The 27,462-nt window shown below is 46.3% G+C and overlaps 1 protein-coding gene across 3 annotated transcripts; it reads right to left on the reverse strand.

Moving 5' to 3' along the window:
• Positions 1–1,757: 1,757 nt before the first annotated feature.
• On the reverse strand, positions 1,758–27,140 carry SLC30A10 (solute carrier family 30 member 10). Of its 3 annotated transcripts, none has more exons than XM_024575949.4 (4): positions 13,004–13,747; positions 12,258–12,335; positions 7,831–8,070; positions 1,758–5,558 (listed from the first exon to the last, which is right to left on the reverse strand). In XM_024575949.4, the coding sequence occupies exons 1-4, from the start codon at positions 13,590–13,592 to the stop codon at positions 5,056–5,058; spliced, it is 1,410 nt and encodes a 469-aa protein (XP_024431717.2). In that variant the 5' UTR covers positions 13,593–13,747; the 3' UTR covers positions 1,758–5,055. The 3 variants fall into 3 exon arrangements, with proteins under 3 accessions (XP_024431717.2, XP_045040518.2, XP_053769308.2); XM_045184583.3 differs by lacking the exon at positions 13,004–13,747 and adding an exon at positions 26,603–27,140 and having other exon boundaries at positions 1,759–5,558; XM_053913333.2 differs by lacking the exon at positions 13,004–13,747 and adding an exon at positions 12,455–12,568 and having other exon boundaries at positions 1,759–5,558.
• Between the last annotated feature and the right edge of the window lie 322 nt (positions 27,141–27,462).

Consider the following 27,462-nt stretch of genomic DNA (forward strand, 5'->3'; position numbering starts at 1 on the left):
AAATGACTTCAGTGACTTCACGTTACCTGTTGAATTTCCACAGACATCTCAGCCATGTGTTTACCTTTTCAATTTTTTATTTACAACACCACCGAGCATCTTTCGCTGTTAAAGGTGTGCCTATGTGCGCACCTTACTGGGGGACTGCATATACAATCGGCACTGAGTTATTTAAACTTTAGAGCTTCCAGGGGTGTCCAACCTTTTGGCGTCCCTGCGCCACACTGGACGGATGTCTTGGGTCACACATGAAATATATTGTGACACGTGATCACAAAAAAATCTCATCGTTTTAAGTGAATTTATGGTTTTGTGTTGGGCCGCATTCATAGCCATCCTGGCAGGCCGCAGGTTGGACACCCCCGATAGACTTTTAATAATTCCCTCAAATGCGACAATTACACTTTGGCACACACTGCTTGTGAGGACAGAAGGAAGACTTGAAGCAACAGAACTCCACAGTACTGTATGTAACATAAGTTCAGACCGCCAGGAGGGGTCACTCTCTTTTGAAAATCAGTGTGCTTGCTGGTTGATTCCCATTAGAATGCAAAGCAGGTCCCGGGTCTCTGCCTGGCTTTGTACCAAGCGGAGACAGTTGATCCATTTCAGGAATGTTCCATGTAAACAAAAAGGTCCAGAATAAAACACTGGGAAAGGGAAGCTTCAGAAAAAGACACATCTGCATTAGGGAAACTCCCAATTCATAAGAACATTTAGATTACAGTGAGGATTACAAGGCAAATTCCATTCGAGCAACTAATTTCTTGATTCGGTAACTTCATTCTTACTCCATTCCTGGGGCTACTCACGTGCAGCTACTCACACTCGGAAGTACAGATTGGTGACAATGTATCAGGTACAGGACAGCTGTGGAACAGGCAGTCCATCAGTGATTGCTACTCAGCCTGAATTCGAAACACAGATCAGGTCGTGGTTCCTCATTTTTTTTTTTTTTCCAAACCAGTCTTTTTTTTCAGCCTTCAATTGCAAAAGTGTGGAGGTCCATTGAAAAGCAGGATTTCAAAGCAGAAGATGCATTCTGTCCTCTTGGGGGGCGGGGGGATGGATATGACTGGGCAATGGGTAAGTCAGCCACAAACGATAGACTCTCCCTCAGCATCTGAACTGCCTCCAGCAGTAAAATGAGCTGCTTGCCAGGGGCCCAAACCAGGAAACATCATTACGTTTGAAACTGGTGGCAAATTAGGTACCTTAACCCCAGGAATCAGTTGGTCAGATGGTATCTGCTCCAACTTTGCAGTGGGCTCATCACACTGAGAATATGCACGAGTTGAAGAGATAGCACAGAATAGTGAGAGCAAACGCCTTTTTCTTCATTTCATTCAGTGATATAATGACTCATCTATATAATCCAATTTGTAAGGGCTTTTTTACAAAGTATAGTTTTTCTTTAAATATCTAAAGTTCTTATGTAGAGATGATGTGACTATAATTTTTATAAGCTATAATGTTTATAACTACTTTGATCTCATCTTTTAAAATATTTTTTAAAAGAGCGAAAGAACTCATAGATGGAGAACAGATGTCAGCTAGTGGGGGGGAGGGGAAGTTAGGGGGCGGAGGGATGGAGCATAAAGGAAAAAGGACTCATGGACACAGACAACAGTGAGGTGATTGCTGGGGGGTGGGGGACACAAGGGGACTAAATGGTAATGGAGAAATATCATAAAGGTCATATAAAAATAAGAATAAAAATTAAAAATATAAAAATGAAAGAGCAAATTCTGCAGAATCGATTATAATGAAAGGATTATTCGCCCTGGCAGAACCGTCGACGATATCCTTCAATTACCCTTAGGTTACGTGAGCAGTTCAGAACCAGGGGCATTCTGTCCCCCAGGGGACGGGATGCCATGTCAGGAGACATTTTTGGTTGCCACGACTTGGGGGGCTGCTACTGGCACCTCATGGGTAGAGGCCAGGAAGCTGCTGAAATCCCACAATGCACAGGACAGTCGCATAGAACAGGAATTACCCAGTTAAAAACGTCAGTAATGCTGAGATTGAGAAAGCATAGCAAAGCTCTAACTCTCTCACAGCGGGGCTGCTTTATTACAATCCACAATCTTCCTCAGTAAATTCTTTGAAGTTCAAAGCACCCCTTCCTACTGAAGTTCCCGATTTACCCCCCCGCTAGAGTTCAGTTAGCATGTGGCCAAAAAAGAAAAGTAACTAAAGATGGAGAATATTTTAAATTCCTCTTCAAACAATGTTTCCCTATTTTATTGATATTTTATCCAAAAAATGAGAGGCATAAGAAATTTTTCCCTTCAACAGTGGAGCCTGGTAGGCCAACAGATATTCATAATGGCCAATTAACATGAAAAAAAAATTAACCTCTATTTTCAAAAACCTATTGAAGCTGGTAAATAAAAGTGGGTATAGTACTTCCTACAGCTGTCCTGAAATACTGTGGAAAGGACTCTTTTTGGAGAACTAACAGGGACAGAAGACCGATGCTGGGTGTCGCCTCACGTCCTCCAGGGTAGCATGCAGGACGGCAGGCTGGCCGGACCTGACCCGACACACAGACGATGCCTTAGACTTTTTAAAAGTATTTTCAGTTTGAGAGAGAGAGAGAATTTTCGGGCATTAGGTAAGCACACAGGAACACTAAACTGAAAGACGGTTGGGTTTTTTTAATCTCAGAGAAAAACAGTGTTCTTGAAATGCACTGCTTCTCCGCTGCTACTGCGACCAAGCGGAGTTGGTTTGAAGGGAGAGGGACAACCTTCACGTCCCCTTAGGAAAATTAAAGTGCAGGACCGGTAAAGGGCTAGGGAAACCCAGGTCAAAATAAAAATACTCCACAGCAGGCGTCACAGTGCCCGCGATGGCAGGTGAAGCGCCAAACCCGACACAAAAATATTGCATTTCCTTAGCCTGTTCGGACATTATTCAATGCACTCAGAGTGTCTGAAAACGGTATTATTTCACATGGGCTCTACTCCATAATTTGGTATGTTCGTAAGTGTCCATCAAGATAACTTTTCTGAGGTTAGATTTCATTATATGGGCATTAAGTGCCTTTCCCTTCCTTTCCAGAAAAAAAAAAAACACTTTAGAGATTAAAGAATGTTCTTTAGATGTAAATGAATGTGCATTCCTGTAGCCAGTTGCACAAAAGTTATACAAGTATCATTTTCCCCTTTTAATAAATGCAGAATAACGTGAAATCAAATTACACCTTCAAATTTGGAAGTAAGAGGTCAATTTCTTCTTTGGCTCCAGAAGGATATTTCAGACAACATTCCTGTGGGGGAACTTGGTCCATACATCACGGCGATGAGTTGCACAGAGAATCCCCTGTTTTTGTGTGAATATATGCCACACTTTTAATATTAAAAATAAAATGTCACATATCTCCCCCTTTTTTGCCAATAAAGCATATATAGCCTAATCCAATAAACCCCTAGAGATAAAGCATATTTAGGGATTTTTCTACTTACATAAGTCGTAACCAACTCAAACTCGGACAATAGCTTTTTCAAGAAATAAAAAAATCCCTATCCTGTTGACAGCAGCGCCTTGCGTCTTTTAGCCTTGGGGCTGAAGGCTAAGCCATGTTTTTGTAAATGGTGTTTTGCTGGGAAGTGTGGGTGCTTTTTCTGTTACCAACCCAGCACTTCTGATGGATACTGAGCAGGACCCAAAGCTTAGGGCCTAGGGGGCATCGTTTTCCATCCACTTTGCAACCCATCAAAGAAAACTTCAGTCCTCTTGCCAGCGAGGTACCTCCCATTTTCTCACACCTATTTTGAGACTGTTCCAATTAAAATATTACTGTCTGTACTAGCTTTTAAATACACAACAGATGTTTCTCCAATACCAATATAGGTCAGTGATGGTTAAAAAGTCAAACCAGGTTTGAATTTGGTAACATGGGTCAGAGACATAAAAGTGTCAGCTCCTCAAAACACAGTAAAGTCAGCGATGAAATTCCTCCTCATTTCTCCCTCTTACATATACTTTCCCACTAAGTGACTAGTTGGCAACTGTAATAGATACTTTCAAATAGGTCTACTTAAAGAAAAATCAGTCTAGCTTCATTTGGGGGCGGGAATGAGTATTCAATGGCATATATTTGTCTATCCCAGAAATGCTCGTTTTCTCTTGGTAAATGCTACATAGGTTAATGTGGTCATCTAAAAAAAAAAAGACTCAAAGGAAATCTGGACAAATGAGTAAGTTGTTACTAAGCAATCAATGAAAATAGAGTCCCAATGGACTGACTCTGAAAGACAGTGTAGAAGTCCTTGCATCCCACTTAATACAAATATTCTTACACTGCCAAGTGAAAAGAAGAAAAATATCTTATACATTTAAACATTTGAAACACCCAGTTCATAGCAGAAAGTAAACATTCTTTTTTTTTTTCCACTTCACAAAATGAAATGGTCAAAAAGCATTTTCTTCCTAGCCTCTCCAACCCCCAATAAACTCTACTTCCTCTACTGTTCTGAGATTATTTTCTATCTGAATGGGTATCCATTTTACATTATTTTAAAAATGAGTTGAAGAGAAAATGGCTGCAGTGATGAGACTATTTTTTCCTCTTTTATAATCCTCCAGTGGAATGGAGAAAAATTAGCCATTATGGGTTCCTAAGCTTCTGCCGTGTACTTGGCAATGAGCTCACCTGAGAGTCAGCGTACGTTCTAATCAGTTTAAAACAAACAGTTCTTTGAGTCCTCTGTCCACAGTCACTGAGTTCCAGCCTTCGATGTCCCTGGTATATATATGTATATATATATATACACGAGTGCAGTTTGCTGCAGAAAATAAACGAGCAAACTCGAACTGTTGACGAGCAGCGTGAGCCACCCAAGATCATGGATAGGGTCACCTTATCAGTCACGTAAAAATTAACAGACAATCAATGAACATCCCGAAGAGCCAACCCCTCACTGACCCCAGACAGGGCACATCGTGCGTTTGGTCAGCACCTGCAACACACCCAGCTCTTTCCACAAGCCACGCCAGTGGCTTGAAAGCGCCTCATCTGTCCAGTCTGTGTACATGGGTCCCAGGTTAAAAATGTGTGCTGTCAACACAACACTGGTCCTCCTGGGCTTTGGTAAAAGCTTGTTGTCCGTGATCACTCACACAGCCATCCAAAGACACTTCAATAACCGTGTCTGTCACTTCTCCTCTACCGAGGCCTTCACTCTGGGACACGTCTAGCGGGGGACAGCCGTTGTGCTCAGCAAAGCCATTGACATGGACCAGGGGCAGTGCCGGGGGCGGGCAGCACAGATGCTTGGCACAGCCCTTCGAGATGCAGGGTGCGCCGCAGAGCGACAGCATGTCCTTCTGCTCCGGGGGCTCCTGCATGTCCAGGTTCTCAAACTGGATGGTCACGTTGTGGATTCCCGCGTGGTGGAAGATCTCTCGGATTTTCATGCTGACCTCCTGATAGCCCCTGTCCTTCTGACACTTGATGTGCAGCGTGGCGATGATCTTCCCACTGACAAGTTCCCAGACGTGCACTTCGTGAACGCTGCTAAGGCCCGGCACGGCGGAGAGTTTACACACTGGAACAGGGAGAAGCAGACGACAGCCCGGGTGAGAGCTAGAACGGAAACGTGGCACCACTTCGGGGTCCCTTTGAAGCATTCTCACCGAAACGATGGATGTACTAAGAATAACAGGAAGAAAAATAGCCTCACATGTACGAGTCCATTGCCCCATCACCTTCTTTCTCCTCTCTGAATTCCTCTACCAAACATTGTTAGCCCATAAAAGGCAATGCGAGAGAATACGTTTAACAACAAGAGCAACAAATGCCCGGGGTTGCCGGGTTCACGAAGGAACAGGCACACTAGTGGACAGCCCGTGGGAATAGAAAGCAGGAAGCCTTTAGCAAAGGGGATAATTGGGTCATGCGGACCTAAGTCCTTTGCCAGCAATTCTAACACTAGGAATTTAACCCACAGCAAGTCGCCAATACTCACTTACAACAGTGGTTTGGGCAATGCTCTTTGTATAAATTAAAAAAGGGGAACAATGAGGGAATAGTTAAATCCCTTCTATAATAGAATACGATACAGTTTGAAAAAATAAGTCGCATATTTAAGGATATGAGAAACAAGCAAATAGCTAAACTATACATATGGCATGATCTTTCTTTTTTTTTTTAAATAAAACATCAGTGTACATACACCAAAAAAATATTTTTAAGCAGATACAGGCCTGTTTTTTTGAATGATTGATACAAAAATATTGAGAGAGGTCATTTCCGGGCAGCAGGGTTAGGGGAGAGTTCTCGTATTTAGGCTCTCCCACTTTTCCCACAATAGAGTTCAGATGCAGAGAGATGGGCGTGAACAGTGATTACAGGCACAGGCCCTGCAGCCAGCCGGAGTCTGAATCCCAGCGGGGTCGTGACCCTCACGCACTACCTGCAGGACCTTGGTCCACTTACCTAGCCCCACCCTCTGTGCCTGAGTTTCCTTATCTGTCCATAGGAATGCTACAGATAGTATCTCACAGGGTGGGTTTAAGGATTAAAATGAGTTAACTTAAGGAAAGCATTTAGAATACCTAGCCTCTAGCAAGCGCCATAAAAGTGTTGCTGTTGGCATTACTGTCTCTTTTTCCATATGTGTATGTATCGGCTCCTCGGTGTCTCCGTCTCCCACTCTGCCCGCACCACTGAGCTCAGAGTGGGTGCAGGGAACGGAGGCTGATTGTCTCAGCTCTGTCCCTGGAGGCAGCCAGAGAGCTGACCACACCCATCGCCTCTCAGAGAGAGAGTCAACTCACCAACACTGCCACGAAGAGACCAACAACAACAACCAAAAGGAAGAAGAACATGCAGGGCAAAGATCGTAGGGGGAGTCGAAGTTGAGGGCAATGGCTGGACCGACTGGTCCCAATGCTGCTGTCAACAGAGGGCCACTGGGCTATGACCTTCACAGAACAGTCACGGCCTTCACAGGTGACCACCTAGCCATAGCCACACAATGTATTGAGACCCATTTATATCTAATTCCAGGTATTTTTCCTGAAATAAGTTCTTCCAACTCCCAGCCACATAGCTTCGTAGTGGACCGTGGCTCTATTTCATGTCCACTGGCTCCGTGGTAGACAGAACGATAGCACATCTGCATGAAAGGTTTTTTCTGTAGAAACATCCTCTGCACTTAGAAACACTAGAAAGAAAGTTGCACACCCAGTTTCTCTCCAACATCTGGATAGCGCCCGTTCAGAAATGCCACAAAGTCTCCAAAACGTTTACCCTCAGATGCACATAACTCAAGTGAGAGTTTGATCCTCTGTCGGAAGAGAGCAGAAAACAAACAAACAAAAAGCACCAGATTTCATTATAGAATGAGGTCGTGAATGATCTGAATTTAAACGCTGTCCTTGTTACAGTGCCGTAAGAGACACAGTGAGTTATGTGCCCCTAAACATCAATGAACTAGAAAGCAGGATCTAGAATTCCAGCAGCTGTGGTTTGAGAATGAGGAGACTAACAATCAAGTTCTCAGCAGAGCGGCCTTACTGGAGAGAAAATGAATCCCTGACAGGAAGGTAAGTGGCCAGGAACAGGTACTGCCTTAGCACTACGTTCTCCAAACACGTGCGGTCAAGTCACAGAATCATGCAGTGCGAAGGACCTTTGGCTCTTGGAGCCGTGGGTCATCCTACTAAGCTCCAGAACAGGTAATGGGGGTGTCCACTTCCTGGGGGGGGGTGACTAGTTCAGGAGGCCTGAAGCAAACTGCTCTCCAGTAACGCGGGCCTGTCGGCCTAAAGGACGGGAAGTGGGCAGGGGTTCTAGATCAGACTCATCTGACTCACTCAGCTCTTCCATGTTGACCCCTTGGGGGACCATCTGCAGCAGAATGATGGCGGTCTCCTTGATGAGTGGGAAGGCAGATGACAGAATGATGATGACCATGAGGACGGTCAGGCCGGGGTCGATGTAGCACTGCCAGTTACACGGGTCCTCCTCTCTCAGGGGCAGCGCATAGAATATGATGGCCGTGATGACCACCACCACGGACCCCAGCGCGTCTCCCATCACATGCAGCAGCACACCTGCCGGGGAGAAAGCAAGACCGCTAGCGCGCAGACCCACATTTGGGAGCCCTGGGGCCCGCGGGGACTACGGGGCCCAAGTCTGTGAAGGCTTAGTGCTATTTGTTTTCTTTTGGGTTGGAACAGCAAGATGGATTCCAATTTCTTTTTAAAAAATGGCAACTGTTTTGCAGAAAACAGAACCCCAGGCCTCTAAGAACTGGGAGCGGGGACAAGCCTGGGACAATTCTGAGCTGCGGTCACCTGCAGGAAGAGGGACTGGGCCAGGTCACCATGACTCATCGCTGCCACCCGGCACCCTTCAGAGGACACCAAGCTGGAGAACAGAGGCTGCACAAATGATTTCTTTTTCTTTCAGCCTGTACTTTTGATTGGTTTAAACATTTTTAAGAGGAGAGGGAATAGGATATGTCTTTTATGTGCTTTGTCTTCCCTCTACCTGGGCCCCTTTGCCCCTCCCCTATGTGCCTTTGCCACCTTCTCACTCAGCCCATGGTAATTTAAATTGCATTTTTTAAATGTATTGATTTGAGAGAGAGGAAGGAGGGGAGAGAGGAGGGAAGAGAGAGAGAGAGAGAAATATCGATTTGTTGTTCCACTTATTGATGCACTCATTGGTTGATTCTTGTATGTGCCCTGAGTGGAGATCGAACCTGCAACCTTGGAACATTAGGATGAAACTCTAACCCACTGAGCTACCTGACCAGGGCCTAAACCACATTTGGTTTCAGAAGTCCTCAAGAACAGGGACTCCAACAATGTTCCCACTGCATAAAGAATCAGTGAAAGAAAATTAAAATTCTACAGATAATAAAACTTGCGGATGCCTTAAATGAAGGAGGCAGTTTCTAGAGGCTTCCCTTCAGTTCCTTTGTGATATGGGAAACATCCGATCCCGGCAAAGAAGGTCTGAATGCCCAACCATTTGTTAGAGTAACTGCGATGTAATGAATTAAGTGACAATCTTATGAGAGGGATGATACAAAATCAACACCAAGAATTATTTTTTTTTATAGAAAGCAACATCGTAAGGACTCTCTGGGGTGGTTGTGCTTTCTATTTTACAAATGAGGAAACTGAGGCACAGAGTGGCTAAGCTACTTATCCAAAATCACACAGCTAGAAAGTGTTGGAGAGATAACTCAGGGTAGCCTGACCAGAGAGCCGTCATGCAGCTGAGTCCTCAATTCTAATTGCAGGTTTTCCTTCTGAGAAATCTCACGATTAGCCCCTAAGGACCAGTGTTATAAAGGACCTTCCAAACTTATTTTTTCCACCATCCACAGTAAGAACCATATTTTACATCCTAGCACGCACGCACCCAGCAAAACAAAGGGACCTTACGCTGGATGCAGTAAAGGTTTCTGAGCAGACTCTGAGAGACAAAGATCTCAACTTGGTAGACAACGCAATCACCTGATTAGTCAAAAGGCTCACAAGGTAGCTTTGCAAAGACAGGACACCCCCAATGCTTGATCTTCGCTTGCTGTCTCTAGATAAAAACAAAACTCAAAAAACAAAAAGCTGGCATATATCATGAGTCAGCAATTGGACATCAGCTGAAATTTGGTGCAAGCCCCAGCACTTGGAAAAGCCACCTGTGCTGTTGAATTGGATGTAGAGCTGGAAATGCAGCTCATCAGCTCTATGCATTGGCAAGTGGTTATGGAAGAAAGGCGAGATCTTTCTCGTTGGGGAGAAAAAAGAGAATTAGAATGAAACACCTCACCGAAGGAGATTTATTCGCAAATGGTATTGGCAGTGCTCTTCATTTATTTACAGTTATACTGAAATGCAAAGGGCTCATTGTCTTTCTGATGTTCTCTTGCAACATATTTTAAGGCTGACTCTGAAAGGCGGCAGACTCTCTGGACCCTGTTTGCTCATCTGTAAAGGGGAAAGGGGGGAGTTCTTTTTCCCCCGAAGGCCTTCCCAGCCCTAACATTCTACGGTCTTTCTCTGAATCATGGCTCCAAGACAAGGGCACTGGACTCAACGGGAGGCCAGCCTCCCACTTGGCCCAAAATATGGGGTGGCTCCCGCTGGCCAAAGCATGGGCGCTGAGCTCAGCCTGACCAAGGCGGCCTAGCTATGAGCCCAGCAATTCCACTCACCACCTGGATGCCAACCTGTCCTCCTGGTGAGACTGCTGCAAACCCTAGGTGACTCATTTGCCACTGGGGCCTGGTGCGGAGCAAGCCCACCATAAAAATCTCAGCTGCTTTTCTTCCTGTGGGCCTGAGCACTGTGCATACTTTGTCTCACACCCCCCCCCCCCCCCCAGGACGTAGACATTATTATCCTCGTTTTAAAGAGGAGGCCATTAGAGGTTTAGAGAGGAGGTCACAGAGCCTTACCTGGCAGAGCCTTACCTGGCAGAGCCAGGACCCAAACTCAGGCAGCCTGAGCCCACACCCCCGTCTTCCAGCCACTCCGCCAGGGGCAGAAAGGCATTTCACCCCTGACGTTTTTCCACCCAGGAACGCTGATGGCTTTGGACTGAAAATTAGCAAGATTACATGTTTCCCTACATTATACTTCCCAAACTAGGTCACACTGTCTATTGGTACCTGTTCTTAATTCTTCTTTGCCTCTTTCCATGTACCTGTTCTCTTTCTCTGTAACATCAGAATGGCTCATTAACAGAATGTGCTTTGAAAAGGTAAAGCGATAGGATGGTGAACTCAATCTTAAAAACCTACAATATACATTCCTTAAACTGAACCTAAAAAAAGAGAGATAAAGGATAGTGGGGGTTTTTTATTACACTTTCCCTTTCCAGAAAGATTCACCACCGAGCTCTTCAGAAACTCCCTGTTGTTGTAAAGTACATGATTATCTAACCTCTATCTAACCTCTATGCTGAAACCGATAGAAACTCATATCGAATATAAACTGTACTTGAAAAAATAAAAAATAAATTAAATAATAAAAATAATGGGTGAGGAACCAAAGCTCTTAGAGGAAACTTTCCCAACCCCTGAGAAGAGCAGATCATCACATATCACAGAACAAAAATAGTGTCACTAAAGTCACATCTCATTTAAAATGCCCAAAGTATTAAGTAGGCTCAATGCTTTCATTAGCATTGGTTGTTCTAGGGATAATAAGACTATATAGCTTACTGATGTTAATTCATTATTTAGAAATGTCTATATAGTCTTGTTTTACTCTAAAAGCTTTCCCTTAGTTGATTTCATAATCGCCATACTTAATACAATAAAAACTAAATAATTAAATACAAAACAAGAAATTCCCCCACTGCAGTTATAGTTCTAAGAAACTAATTCATTCAGAATTTTTAGGAGCTCATGTATTACTGTTATGTTTTGATTTTCTCTATAGATCCATCCCAGGTAGCACTTTGTAAAACAAATGTGAGACTCAAAAATAAAGGTGTCTCCTGGATTATTAGCTTTTCTTTATATTATTTCCATCTAAGCCCACTACAGTCTCCCCCAAACCAGCTGAAAGTGAAGGGTAGCAGAGTCCTTGTTGAAATTCTCAAAGCCAAGGTTGGGGATTGACCCAAAGCAAAGCAACATCAGTGCCCCAAAAATGGGAAAGGAGAGATGTCGGACACAGCATTGGTGCCCGGTGAGAACTGTGCCTCTGGACTCCCTGGGCTGGCCTTTGCCCAGGGCTCTGACCTCGAGGACTTGGTAGAGGAAGGCTAGGGATGTGCCTTCCCCATGCCTCCCCAGAATTCCCACTTTCCCTTGGAAGTGGCGATTCAAGTCTGCCAAGAGACCCATCAGGAAAGCAGACTTTTGGCAGAAATAACCAAGACCATGAGGGTCTTTCGGAAATGCTGCCTTGGATAGCAGACCACCTACTCACTTCCTACCTTTACCAAAATGATATCCAGTTAGAACAGGTTGCCTTTTATGTTAGCAATATCCACGTGTGGGCAAAATCGAGTGAAATGGGGACAGGGCACTGAGCTGGGGGGCTCTGGAGCAGGCAGCGTGAGCGTGGGTCTGAGTGGAGCAAGGGTCAGCCATTAGCCGTGAGTGTCTCCCTCAGAGTCAATGCCACGGTGATGCAAGAGGCAGGGTCAGAGTCTACGTGTGGAACCTGCCTGCTTTCTAACACACCTCCGTCGAGGGCAAACAGAGAGTGCAGAGCGCAGCACAGCCCGTTTGGATCGCCGGAAGGGATTTCCAGTTGACCAAAGTCAACCCTACCTCTGATGTTCAGGGCTTCTGACTTCTTCTCCTTTTTCGTCGTCTCTTCTGGCTCATTCTGGGCGTTCAGGGGACCACCTGCATTCAAAGAAGAAACCTTGTGTTGTGTATAAGTTCTACAAACAAAAAGAACCAATGGTCTCAAAAAAAGGTTTGTTATTTCAAATTTCTCCTAGCTTATCAGACCCCCTACCTACATGCACATTCACACACAGAGCCAGGGACGGTCCATGCTGGCCTTGCCATTAGCCTTGTGGCCCACCTTTGGACTTCATTCACAAATCTCATACAGTTCTAACCAAAAGAGGCAAGCGGCACCCCCCGAACCCCTAACTCCCAAAGGGACAGAAAGATGGACAAAGGGGGAGGGAGAAAAAAAAGTGCGGATAGCCTCTGAAGAAGGGGGGAGGAGTGAGGGGGCGCTACCTGTTGCCCAATCATAACTGATTTCCAAGGAAATCAATACTTCTGTACAGAAAGAATAGGGGGAAGGGAATACACGCAAAGGGGACCCGAGGATCCAGGAGAGAGAGAAAAAAATCGTGGATAATAAAAGAAATCATGGGAAATATATTGAGTTAGCAGAGGAGGATTAAAGCGGGAGTGCAGAGGAAATGGATTTTTACTTTTTTTTTTTTTTTTTTTAGCAGAGAGTGGGGGAAAGGGCGTGGGAAGAGGAGGAGGGGACCGCGAGAGGCGGGAGGAGGGAAGGACAAAGCGGTCCAGAGGATGCACCCGAAAGGCACCTGCTATGTTGGCCAACACGATCGCCCCCTTCCCCGCGGTCTTTCCCAGCGAGGCCACACGAAGGGTCACGGCAGAGTCTGGGCGGGCGGCCTGCGGTCCTGCGAAAGCGCGGTCAGCGCTGCCCTCGGCCACCTGCTGCGGGCGGCGGCGGCGGCGAAGGCAGGCGAGCCAGGTGGCGCAGTCCTGGAAGACGAGCAGCCCCACCACGTTGACCGCCAGCCCCAGGGCGCCCACGATGAGCACCAGCTCCGGATCGTCAATGCGCTCTGGCCGCACCAGGCGCAGCACCGCCTCCACGAAGATGGTGAAGCAGAGCGCCGTGAGGAAGACGGCGTTGCTGAGCGCGCCCACCACCTCGGCACGCCGGTAGCCGTAGGTGGCCCGGAGGCCCCCCGGGGCTCGGCGCGCGATGTAGCCGGTGCTCAGCCCCACACACAGCGAGATCAGGTCCGACAGCATGTTGAACGAGTCGGAGAGCAGCGCAATCGAGTTGCCCAGGTAGCCCGACACCAGCTCGGCCACGAAAAAGATGACCGTGAGCACAAGCATAAAGATTAAGCGACACGTCTTGCCCGAGTAGCGGCCCATGGCTCCACAGTACGTGCGCTGGCCGAGCCGTCGCGACAGGTGGCGCCCCCCGACTCCGCGGAGCCCGGTACCCGCCTCTGGCGCTCTTTATAAGGCGGAGGCAGAGGGCCCAGTCCCTGCACGGCCAGAGTCTAAAGGACTGGGCCGGGCAGCCGTATCTACACCGACCTTACAGCCTCTGCCGGTGGCCTCCTCCCCTCCCTCGAGTCCCAAGCCTCTCTTGGCAGGCAGCCAAGAGCCAATGGCTATCCTTCTAGGACAGAACTGGGCACAGCAGGGAGTTGCTGAGAAGAGGGAGTGTGTCTGGATGTCATTTCTCAAAGACCCCTCCCTCCTACCCCCAAGCCAAATGATCCACCCAAAGCCTCACTCCCTTCTCCAGCCCCCTCCAGCCCCAAAAACCTGCCGACCCCACCCTTAGAGATAAGGACCTTGGCGGGGCCGTGGGTGTGATCACCATAGCAGACGTGCACACCTTTGCCTACGTGCCCAGATGCTGCTTGCATTAGACAGTACTCATTACCTGGTAAGGCCTGGGTGTCCTCACCTGGCCAACCCTGCCCTTAGGCACTTCTACTTTGCACTTCCCGAGGTTGGAGCTGATCCCTCACTCAGCGCTCCCACTCCACGACCACTGTGGAGTAACTGTTTATCCTGCGCTTGCTCAGAACCTTCGTAAAGCACACGTTATCATTTCTGTCACTCCCTCTCAGCAGTGTCATCCCTGCCCCCACCCCCCTTTTAGGATCTTCATTCACAAAGCCTCCTCTCCCAAGTGCACTACAGACAGCCGGGAGGAAGGCACGGCTCACAGTACTGGGAGCATGGCTACTGCCACCCAGCACCCAGAAATGCAGTTCTCTGTGGGACACACAAGTCCCCTGGCCACCAGAGAAGCGGGGGCAGGCCTGTTCTGTGTCTGCATTGTTCTGCACTGGGGAGAATATTCTGCCAACCCCTGTGAGCCACTCAGCGTGACCTGATACTCCGGTCAATCGACTGACCCCCCATGAAGGTTTATTCCAAATGGAGTCTTTGGTGTTGACAGAGGATCTGTTCCAAGGAAAAGTTATCCAAAGCAGAATCGAATCAGAACTGTGGGAGAGGCCCACGAAGGGGGGTTTTGGAGAAGGGTGTTTGCTCTTGGTCAGATCAGGGAGCAGGCTTCAGGTTCCTTTGTTGGTTTGGTTTTGTATAAACTTGTCTCACTCCAAAAAGGATCTGAAGGTGAAATCTGGCGATTTCTATTCTCTCTCCCCATTCCTAACCCCTGAACGTTCACCATTCCTGCAAAAACACATTGCTTTTGGGCTTGGAAATGACCCCAAATGTCTCACTCGAAGAAAGCACAGAATCCATTAGCAGAACATTCTAATTCCAGCCCCATTTATTGCCTTAGCCTTGTAAAACATAGTCTTGTCTCTCAACTCTCTCTCTGTGCAAACCCATCCTTGATCTGAGGACACCACTGTTCCCCAGGTAAGCGTCCACACTCAGCGAGCCTGGGAAACATCCCTTCCTTCCTACCTCCGGGAAAATAGCCCTGCACGGTGAACTTGAGGAAACTGATCATTCTCAGAGAATCAGTATTCAAACGATCAATAATTTTTAAAAAGTAAGGAGATGAAAGTTTAGAAGATGTGTAGCCTAGCACAAGATAACCTCAAGTGTGTGAATAGCTATTAAAAGAGAGTAAATAATAGCAAGGATTAAATGGATTAATAGGCACGTCGGAGACACTCAATAAATGTCAGCTGCTTATTTAACCAGAGAAAGCTGACCTGACAGGAAGAAAATAAAAGTGCAGGGTGAGGAGGAAGAAGGTCCAGAGGTCCCTGCGTTATCATTGGCTTGTTAGTATTATTACAGAATATGTGTAACAGAATTGCCATTGAATCACAGGTGACACTCCTTAATTAATACATGAACAGGTGAGCCAGGCACTGCTCCTTACCCGGCTCTGGCGGATGCCGTCTTCAGACTAAGAAACCTCTGAGACCTGCAGCGGGACAGCTGGCAAAGCAGTCAAGCAAGAGAGGAAGGCCTCTGGGGCCGGACTTGCCTGCGGGGCTAAGGTATTCCTGCTGATTGAACTTCCTTGTCATTCACAACGGGAAGAAAAGCCCCAGGTCAGCAGAACTGTATCTTGGCAGAGAATGAGACTCATGTCATTGCCCCAGGAGGGCAGTGGAGGCGAGCTCAGGAGGAAGCTGGAAGTGGCCCAGGGCTTGCTCCTGACTTGAAGAATGGCCAAGGGTGTCAGCAAAATGCACTGAGGAAAAATGTTTTGACGTCTGTGCACGTTGTCACAAAAGGTAAGATTTCCTTCGTTTTTGTGGCCAAGTAGTATTCCATTGTCCAAATGAACCACAGCTTTTTCATCCACTCATCTGCCGATGGGCACTTGGGCTGCTTCCAGATCTTGGGGACTGTAAACAATGTTGCCATGAACAGAGGGGAGCTTAAGTTCTTTCCAATTAGTGTTTCGGGCTTCTTCAGCTATGTTCCCAGAAGTAGAATAGCTAGGTCATAATGCTAAGTGAGATAGGCCAGTCAGGTAAATACCATATGATTTTACTTATGTGTGTCATCTAATGGACAAAATAAACGAACAAAACAGAAACAGACTCATAGATATGGAGAACAGGCTGACAGCTGTCAAAGGGGAGGAGGTAAGGGGGCTGGGTAAGAAAAGTGAAGGTTAAATAAATAAAAAATGACTCCTAGACACAGACAACAGTGATTACCAGCAGGAAGGGGGGTAGGGGCAGGTAGGAGAGGATAAAGGGGGGATAAACGGTGATGGAAGGAGACATGACTTGGGGTGCACAATGCAATATACAGATGGTGTATGAGTATCATGGAATTGTACACCTGAAACTTGTATAATTTTATTAACCAATGTCGCCCCAATAGATTTGATAAAAATCAATTTAAAAAAGATGTTTCAACTAACTCTGATTTTATATATAAAATATAAAATGATACATACATATTTATCTTACTCTTTTATATTTTATAGAACTATAGATATTTATATGTAAGTGTATATACACTATATAAATATTTATATGTGTATATATATGATTTGATGAATTTATATAATGTGTAACACAAAGGCTCTTTTTGTAGCCAAAAGGAAGCATTTTGCCCCTCGAACCTTTTTAGAATCCATTAACTTTAGGAGATTCTTACCTTCCATGATAGAGGCACGACAAGTGAAAAGGAAAGGTGAGGTCATGGTCAAGGCTACTTTGAAATAAACAAACACTCCACTTACAAAATGGACAGAGGACCTGACTGGACACTGCTCCACAGAGGACACACAGAGGACCCATAGATATATGAAAAGATGGTCAACGTCACTAGTCATTAGAGAGATGCGAGTTCAAACCACAATGAGACATCATCTCACACCAATCAAAATGGCCGTCTTCAATACATCAACAAACAGGTGCTGGCGAGGGTGTGGAGAAAGGGGATCCCATTTGCTCTGCTGGTGGGAATGCAGACTGGTACAGCTACTGTGGAAAGCAGTATGGAGAAACCTCAAAAAATTAAAAATGGGTCTGCCTTTTGACCCAGTGACCCCCCTTCTGGGAATATATCTGAAGGAACCCAAAACACTAATTGGAAAGAACAGAAGCCCCCTTCATTGCAGCGTTATTTACAATCACCAGGATATGGAAGCAGCCCAAGTGTCCGTCAGTAGATGAGTGGATAAAACAACTATGGGACACGTACACAATGGAATACTACTCAGCTGTAAAAAGAAAGGAAAAGAAAAGAGAAAAGAAAATTTTACCCTTTTCGACAGCATGGATGGACCTGGAGAATGTTATGCTAAGTGAGATAAGCCAGTCAGAGAAAGACAAATACCATATGATTTCACTCATATGTAGAATCTAATGAACACAATGAACTAGCAAGCAAAACAGACAGACTCATAGATGGAGAGCAGATGACAACTTGTTGGGGGGGTAACAGTTGAGGGGTGGAGGGATTGAACAAAAAGGAAAAAGGACTCATGGACTTGGATAACAGTGTGGTGATTGCTGGGGGGGAGGAGGGTATAAGGGGACTAAATAGTAATGGGAAAAATACAATGAAGATTACATTTTTAAAAAAGACCACTTCGGGTGGGCTGTCCACAGGGAGAGATACTCAGCAGTGCTGTGAGTGGCAGCCCAGGCAGGAGGAGGCAGCTCTCACATGAGTTCAGAGCGGTGCCCATCCGCCTGCTGAGTGGCAGCTCCATAATTTCTCCAAAATGCCACGTGTGCTTAGTATGTCTGCTCCTGGCACCAGCCCCACCGAGCATCTATTAATACAACTTGCTTCTTAAGAAAAGACCCGATTCTGGGTCATTTTACTTTTGCATTTGCTTTAGGAAAACTCGAAAAGCGGAGGAGCTGAGCAGTTAATAATTTGGAGTCAGACAGACAAGGAACCAAATCATAGCTCTGCTCTACACCGGCTATGTGACCCAGGCGAGCCCCTTCCCCTCCTCTTTCCTCGTCTGTGAACTAAGGAGGACAATAGCATGTGTCTCACGGGGCTGTCGTGAGACTTCAGCGGGGAAATTACATACATTGTGCTTCCTGTAGTGCCAGGTTCTCAAGAAAGACTCAATCAGGGTAGACAAAAAGTAACCACCACTTTGATTTTAAATCCAAGTTTAGGAAGTGGGAAATATTCCTCTTCACCAAAGGATTCACATATGGTTACTTTTAGAGAAAAATACTCCTTTAAGGGGATTTGTCTTGTTTGGGTTCAGAATGAATCACCCCTGAAATGTGTCTCTGTGGCGTGTGGATTGTTTCAAGCTAAAGGCAACAGAGATCCGACAGGCTCAGAGAAACTTCTGCCCCGCCTTTTACTATCTAGAGGGATTTGTTTTAGGGACGTTGCTCATTAGAAGACTTTATCAGACATAACCTTTTCTGACCTATCGATAGGGTGGGACACACTCCTAATCACTGAACATCTGTTCTTCTTACAGTCCTGCGGTGACCCTCTTCCCCTCTGAAGCTTGGAATGTCGTATCAGTTCATTTTCTGCTTTCTGTCTTTTTTTTTTTTTTTTTAGAGAGTGAGAGGGGGAGGGACATCAGAAAACATCCATCAGTTGCCTCCCATGCGTTCTCCGGCAAGACCGAACCTGCAACCCAGGCTGTTCCCTGCCCGAGATTCAAACTGGCGGCCTTCCATTTTGCAGGACGGTGCTCAACCAACTGAGCCACACTGGTCAGGGCCCTGCTCTGTCTCTGAGCTTCTCTCCCATGTGGGGTCTCTGATTCTCTGATGTACCTGGAGTTCCCATATGTACATAATTCAATTTGGTCATTTTCTCTCGCTAATCTGCCTCTACCAGGGCAGCCAAAAGAACCTTGAGGGTAGAAGAAAGTTTCTCCCCCATCCCGAAGTTTGCAACTTAATTTAAGGAGCAGTGAAACTTTCACAGCCCTAAGATACTTCGGAGTTCCTGCAACTAGAAGGGAAGTGCTGTAGTCTGAATGTTTGCATCCCTCTGAAACTCCTGTGTTGACACCCTAACCCCCACAGATGGTAGTGTTAGGAGGTGGGACCTTCAGGGGTGATTAGGTCGTGAAAGTGGAGTCCTCATGAATGGACTTTGTGCTCCTGTAAAAGGGAACCCTCAGAGCTCCCCACACCCCTTCTGCCATGTGAGGACGCAATGAGGGGGCTCTGGCTATGAACCCAGAAAAGAGCCCTCACCCGACCACGTCAGCACCCTGATCTGGGACGTCCAGCCTCCAGAACTGTGAGAAATAAACTCTGTTTATAAGCCACGCAGTCTGTGGTATTTTGTTACATCAGCCCAGACAGACTAAGATAGGAAGCAGAGAGTGAATTATGATGCTTCAGTGTATGTGAAGTATAGGAGTCCAAGTAGCCAGCTGTTGAATGCACAGTGGAAGAAAAATGACATCGATTTTTATATGGCACCAGAGCTGATGGGTTTGGGCTGTTTGATGGTTTGACCGTACCAACCGATGACATGTTATGTGGGGTCTGGTCTGCAAGCTTCCTACGGTCCCCGGATGACAAACGCACACGCACACCCAGATGTCCAGTCGCAGGGAAACCCTGTGTATGAGGTTACGGGAGGGAGCGGGGAGAAGGTGAGAACAAGTCAATGAAAGGGAATGGGGCTATTAGGAGGAAGCAGGGAAAGGATTCGAGGCAGAATTGGGAATTCAAGAAACATTTATCGTCCAAAATTTCTCACCACTTACTGATAGCATTTGGGGTGGGGCTCCTCCTGCTCGGTGAACAAGAGAAAATAAAAGTCAGTTTTGGACCATTTCCAATTCAAATGCAAGCAAAAATGCACTCGAAGTTACAAGAAATAGGGAAACTCCCCTTTGATGGTAGCTCTAAACCTAGTCAAAGTTTTAGCTTTAAGTTAAGCCCTATGTCATTTCATGATTTACAAAAAGCTTTCACAAAAACAGCAGATCATCATCATACAAGGTGGGCCGCGTTGAATATTAATGAGTTCTGGAGGGGAGCTAAGCTTCTTGACTTCTGACAGTGTGAATGATTAGGCCTGGGAGGTCTGACTCTGAGTGAGTTTAATCTGGGATAAACTCTTAAAAACCTCTTTGCTGCTATGCACCTAAGCCATAGCCTTCCATGTCTATAGTAAAATTGATATTTCATTCAACCACTATCTATATCTTACCTATCAGTCGCTTCCAAACTCAGGAGAGTAAGAAAGGACTGCAGGGTGGGGCCAGGGTAGGTTTACAGCTGTGAGTACGCGAAATACGGAGTTTATCCTTGTGTTATTATTTATTCATTATTGCATTATTTCCAAGGCGAACAACTGTAAACCTACTTTGGCCCCACCCTGCATTGTTTATGAGTCTGGACAGCCCTACAGACCCGTGAGTTGGCAGGAACCTTGAGAAGAATAAAAGTGAGTGGCAAGAGGACGAAGTCACACAAGGAAAGTGAGGCTCCTGGTAAGACCAGGACTCGAGCTGTCGGTTCTAAGGCTGCAGGAAGCGCGAACCAGGCAGTGTTCTGACCTTGGCGGCTCGGAGTGGGAGATTCCTCTGTAGGGCCGGCAGAGGATGGGTGGTGGTGGAGATCTTTGTGAGTGTGAGTTTTTAAGACCAGATTTTACTCTGTGTTTCAGTCTTTACTGGGCAAAGAAAATAAGGAGAGTAGTTTGCAGTCAGAAACAACAGGCATGCCCCCTGGCTGGTGTAGCTCAGTGGATTGAGTGCCAGCCTGCAAACCAAAGGGTAACGGGTTCAATTCCCAGTTGGGGAACAAGCCTGGGTTGTGGACCAAGAGCCCAGCAGGGGGAATGCAAAAGGCAACCACACACTTCCCTTTCTCATTCTCTCCCTCTACGTCTCCCTCCCTTCCCCTCTCTCTGAAAAGAAATAAATAAAATCTTTAAAAAAGAAACAACAGACTGATTGAGCCAGGGAAGAGACAGTTTTCCTGAGGCTAGATAGATAGATAGGAGAAAGGAAGAAAATGCACCCTTGCCTGAATCTTCTGTAAAGGGGAGATGAGATAAGATGAGAGGAGATTAGATTAGGGGCTGGGATACAGAGACAGTATCAGAGACAGAAAGGCAAGATGTCCAATAGCTGACTGAGATCTAGAATACACCAGGGACCTACTGAAAGTCGTCCCCTCAAAGCTGTGACTACTCTCCAAAATAAAAGCCCCTGGGAACACAGCAGCTTTCGCCCTCCATCCCACCGCAGCAGCTGGCTGTGGACGGCAGGCGCTTCGTTCCTTCAGCTCACAGACCTCCGCGGAGGAGCCTCTCTGGCCCTGACTCCGAGGAAGAGGACAAGATCCTGCCTGAGAAGCTGGTGCCCAGGGGACGAGACTTTGGGGGTCTTGGGATGCAGGGCATGGCTTTGGACAGGGAAGGGACATGAACTGGGGCGGGAGGGCAGACAGCGCAGACTGCTCGTTCCCAAGATGGGAACGGAGTAAGGAGGGGGCTGTTCTCTGTCCATTAGCCACTCCATGGCCGCGGCCACGCCTCTTAACCCTCAGGGTCTCCCACAGGGTGGCCTTGATGATCCTTCCACCCAAAAGTGGGGCCTCTGGGCTTGACACTCCTTCCCTCTTGTCACTTGCTTGTAATCCAGAGACTCAGAGGTTGGGCCAGAAGGGGTGCTGAAGCGCCCACCTTGTTGGAATGAACAAACACTCTTGTTGGAAACTCTAAGCCATCGTGCATGGTGTCCTGAGGCCACTCGAGTGTGAGGAAGCCAAGCCACACGGAGAGGTCTCGTGGGGGTGGTCCCGTCAGCAGTCCTGGACGTGGGAGACCTTGCAGCCCGGGAGCCAGACCTGAGTGAATGAGCCTTCTGGGGAGGCAACCCACCCCCATCTCCACCCCACCCCCACCACCAAGTCCCATCCCCTGGGTCTTCCCAGGGCAGGCCCTCGATGCCGTGGAGCAAACAGGCTGCCCCCTGTGCCCTCGCCAAGTTCAGGCCCACAGCATCCCAGATGTCATAACACAGTTGCTGTTTGACACCACGAGACTCATGAGGGTTTGTCAGGCAGCAGCCAGAACCAGCAATTACCATGGAAGGCTGGCACAGCTACACACAGCTCCCATAGAATCTGGACCTATTGAGAGAATAAGCCTAGGAAGGTCACCATGGGCATTTAGGGTATTAACTACTAGATTAGCTTCAAAGCAAAACCATTATCGTGGGTGCAGGGGCTGCCTGTGTCCTGTGGGAACAGGTGCAAACACAGAATGAGGGCCCCAGGATGGGCGCAGGGGGAATGAGATGCCCCAAAGGGGGTCGAGGAAAGAATATAACAGTTTGACTTTTGGTTTAGCTGGAAAATGCCTTTCGGGTGAGATGGGCCAACTCAGAGGTGAGAGTCGACAAGATTTGTTTGGACAAAGGCTGCTTTTGGCAGACCCGGAAAACTCTGACTTCATTTTTCTCGCTGTGATGATAAAAAACAATCTATGTTGGAAAAACAAATGTCTGACACCGAAAACAATGGCAAAGTCAAAGGGAAAAAGTCCAACAACAACGCCAGCCGTCCATGTGGTAGAGAAGGGAGCAACTTTAAGAACCTGATTAAACCATTAAACATTAACAATTCAACTGAGCCTTCCTGGGAGAAGAACACCAAGGAAGCAAAACACCAAAGCTTCTCACAAACTTCCCCACAAAAGGAGGTTGAGCAGGAGCGTGTGCTCTCCAAGGCCCACAGCACACGGAAGCTGTGGGAAAACCGTCTCCAGAGGAATGTAAGGCAGGTGCAGGACCCCAGGACAAGCTCCCAACATTCCAAAGCTCACAGGCTCAGACACCTGCTGAGGCTGACCCTCAGGCAGAAAGCAAGTCAGAGTGATAGAGAAATCTCCTTAGGGAGCAGGATTCACAGGCCTAAGCAGTTCAGTGAAAGTGCCACAAAAAAAAAAAAAAGAAAAGAAAAAAAAATCTGGAGTCTAGAATGTCATAGAAATTTCTAAACTCTGTGCTAGGCAGGAATATTGTAAATGTCACTCCCTGGTAAAGGATGTGATGTGTTTACTGGATGCGAGCGTAATTGGAATCAAAACAAAAATAATTTAAATAAAATGGAAGGAAAGGCATTTGGAAGAAAGAAGGAGGGGAGGGGGAGGGAGGAAGAGGAATGAGAAGGAGAAGGAGGAGAAGGAGAAGAAGAAAGTTCAGATGTAAATTTGTCACTAATAAAATAGGTAAATAGAAAGACCGATGTATCCGCGACAGAGCTGCACACACAGCAAAGTATCTGTTCCAGTACAAGTCAAGTGCATAGAGAGATCTATTAGTGACATTTTAAAGAAAACTCAAGGCTGAAAAATTATCAAAAATATATACAAACATTAAAGATAATGTGAACGTCAAGGAAAATCAAATAAAGTAAACAGGGGGGACAAAAACATGAAAACGAAGCAAATCTGCTCCCTAAACCCAGAAAAAGAAAATAGCGAGGCCATGTAGTTCCCAGGATCTGAACCCCAGGAATGTTGTCCCCCCTCTTCCCTTCCCAAACACACTCACATACAGCCACCCAGATTTTGGACTTTAAATCTATTTTGTTTGTTTTTTTTTTCCTTTCATGCTTGTACTGTTTGGTTTTCTCATTTTGCCTTTACTTTAAGCCCCAAACCTGCTGCAGCATCACTTTTTCGTGTTGGGGAAAACCCTCCCTGGCTAGATGTTGACCTAAGGCCTCCAGGCTCCCGAGTCTCAGCCGAGTAAATCTTCCAAATGTTCTTTTCTCCCAGGCGTGTGTGTGTGTGAGCGTGAGTAAGTGCGTGTTTTAAATTTCTGCCTTGTCTGTCTGATTCGCCAACATATCTTACTCCATGATTCCCCAGGGATGTTTCAAGTCCTAACTGTATATACAGTCCATGTTGTTAATATTTAAAATTCAGGGTCTTATTTTTTTACTTTTCTAGGATCTCAAACACAAAATATAACTGGTATCATCAATTCCTGCACCAGATGGATAAAGCAGAACAAGTAAAAGACCCACGGAACCAGGGCAGACGGAAGGCTTGCCAGGTCAAAAACTCTCTCTGGCCAGAGATTTCACAGAAGCGATGATTACCAGCTTCTGATCACTAAACCAGGAGGTACCACGGTGCTTTAGCTGAGAGGCACTTGAAAATGCTTCGAGCTAGGATTCTAGACACATAGTTCTTTACCCTAAGTGTAGCTTCACTCTTTTGAAGCCAAGGATCATTTGTCCCTCATATTTTAAACTTTCTAGTATAAATCAATAGGTATGGATTAATTACATTTCATCTTGGAGTAAAAGACAATTGAAACTGGGTTAATGTCAGTTTTTCAGATCCATATAACCCAAATATTCACACTTTACTTTAAGCTTATTTGGTGAGGGGAAGAATATCAAAATGTATGTTTTAGTAAAAGTGATAAACATATAATTCAAGATATAAATGCTAAGAAGCCATCCTAAAATTACTTGGAGGGTTTACACACTCTAAAATTCCTAATAGAAAAACTCAACAATACCTAAGCTACCAAAATAATAATGTTAACATAGAACATGGGCCCTAAAGCACTAGTCATAGGTACCTAGTACTTATTACACTTAGTTATTTAAAGTAGAATACTATGCAGCATCAAACGCTTCAACAGAAGACAGATACTTGGGAATTAAGACACTAGAAAACCACATGTTCAGGGTGAAATATCTGTCTTCAGCCTCTTGTTGTTACCTTTGCTGGCCACAAAGAAGAGCCAAACTTAGACCTGTCCAGTAATAACCCAATTCATAAAAATAGAGCTATGGTTGTCTAGCGATTTTCCTGCTGGCCAGAGAGTCAAACCCTTCCCCACAATCGCTTTTGTTATATGCAGGAAAATATGTAAAGAATAAAGACAAAATTAGAACTAAAACCATAATGGCGACATTAGTAAGGAGGACACTGCCATTGTCTACACACAGCACTTGGTTGATGTCAGCTTTCTTACCTTAAGTTTACAGTTAGCCACAAATACATACCTATATGTATGTCTAGATGTGTATCTGAATTTTATGACGTGGAACCTCAAGCAGTATCGATGATGACTGATGGAAACAAGGCATAGGGTCTCCCGTTAACTAACTGTGGTCTTTTTGAAAAGATGAGGCCCTAATTGGTTCCTTAGCTTGATTAAACATAGAGACTCTCATTTCTTTGTTCCTTTCTGTACCTAACCCACACCACAGGTACACATGCATTGCACCAATGGGAACACTTAGACGAGACAGCTGGCATCTACAGTAGCAGCAAAGTCAGGAGGAACACAGTAAAAAATACAAATGTGGCCTCAGGCTCCCCAGGCAAGTAAAATGCCCCTAGTAGGGAGAGAAAACTGATCAGCATCAAATGAGGAAAGTACTTGAGATTTCGTAAAACCCGGGTGAGCCATGAGAACTCAACGATCCTAGATTATCACATAATTCCAAGGTGTGCATTGTGATATTTAGAAAAACAACAGTTATTCTTTACCAAGTGCCTATTAAGTGCTCAGCACTCAGGATCCCATTTAGTCCTGTGACCTGGACCCCCACGGGACAGGTGAGCACACAGGTGAGTCAGGAAACCCCACCACTGCCCCGAGGGGGAGCCCAGATTGGAGCCCAGTCTGCTCCCGCCAGCAACTTCCTCTTCTGCCAGAGCTTTTAATATATTTTTAAAAGAATTTCTCGAATGGCAAATAAAAAACCATGGTTCTATCTAATAATTTACCTTGTGGATTGATTGTTTTAGATTTAATGTTCTCTTCCAAGAGTTAAAATTCCATCTTTGGAGAGATGATTCAGTAAGTTTGGGGCCCATTCTTAAGACCTCCCCAAAGATTCATGTATTCACAGTTTTTTTCCTTTTTCTCAAATAGAACAGATTTCTATAATAAATGCACACAAATATTTCCACCCAAAAAAGAACTGTTTACTAGTTCATTTCCTTCCCCCTCACACTCCATTTTATTTAAAATTCCTTGAATAGATTCCTAAGAGTTTTATCATCCTGGCCAATTGTTAGTATTTTGCTTGACATGAGCTGGTTAAATAGCCCAGTATTTTTTGAACATCTTTTATGTGGACACTAAAATACTATTTTTTAAGTCAAAGAGAGCCATGCCACAGCCAGGTGACCAAAAGCAACTAAGTGAAAGAGACTGGCTTCAGTGCCACATTTGCTGTCCTTCCCATTGCTCCCTCAGTGGCTCTGGGGACAGCACCTCTCCTCCCTCTCTACCTGCCTGGACATGTTTTCATTCCCTGCCACCCAAAGTGAAAGACCCTCAAGTTGGCCACAGCCTGCTGCCGCCCACCTCCGAAGGAACTTGGGACTGGGGGCGACACTTTGGCAAAGTCACGAGGACAAGGGGCCGGCCCGGGGAATCGGGCCCCTCTCCAGAGCCCCCTGAGGAGGCCCCCCAGGACTGCAGCCACCAGGACTGTGGCTGCCACACCTGCGCAGCCCTTTACCTATGCCGGCGTCTCCCTGGGGTCCGTGTGCGGAGCAGTAGCAGCAGTCCAAGATGACATAGTTGAGCACATTGAAGAAGAGCCCGATAATTCCAGCACTGAGAACCAGCAGCGCCGCCTCTGTCTTCTGCGGATCGATGTACCTTTTGATGGCTTCAATCAGGATGCTGAACATCAGGGCCACCAGAAAAATGGAGTTGCCAAAGGCCCCCAGGACGTCCGCCCGCAGGAAGCCGAAGGTGCTCCTCCTGTGCTGCGTGATGTGGCTGGCCCTGAGGCCGAACAGGCCTATGATCACGGACAGGACGTTGGAGAGGACGGAGAAAGCGTCCGAGGCCAAGGAGAGGGAGTTGCCGATGTAGGCGACTGCCAGCTCCATGACGAAGAGGAGGATGCTCACCACGCACATGAAGACCAGGCGGAAGGTCCTGCCGGAGTATCGCCCCATGGCGCCGGGCTGGCCTGCGTGCTCCCCGAGAAGGCTGGGCACGCAGGGGAGCAGCTCTGGATTTGGTGTTACGACTCCTGGAAACCTCTCCTCTCTAGCCTTGTCAGATTTGGAAATCAGCTTTTATAAGCTGCTGTAAAGCCATAAAGCAGTTTAAAGGGCAATTAAAGGAGAGATGTCATGTGACCTGGGTCTGTGAAAATGGAAGTCACCACTTTGGACAGAGACTGGAGGTAATTCTTCTGTTTGTGTGTGTGTTTAAATCACAGAAGTCCAGTCTCCGTGGGTCCTTGAATGATGCAGTGGCACACCTGTGGCTTCAGCCCTCCCACAGCAACTGGTGAGACAAGTCCTTTGACAAAGGCCATCCTATCCTGCCTACCTGTGTGTAAATAGTTTTGAATGCTGTTCA

Source organism: Desmodus rotundus, chromosome 10 (assembly GCF_022682495.2).
Source record: "Desmodus rotundus isolate HL8 chromosome 10, HLdesRot8A.1, whole genome shotgun sequence".
Lineage (NCBI taxonomy): Eukaryota > Metazoa > Chordata > Mammalia > Chiroptera > Phyllostomidae > Desmodus > Desmodus rotundus.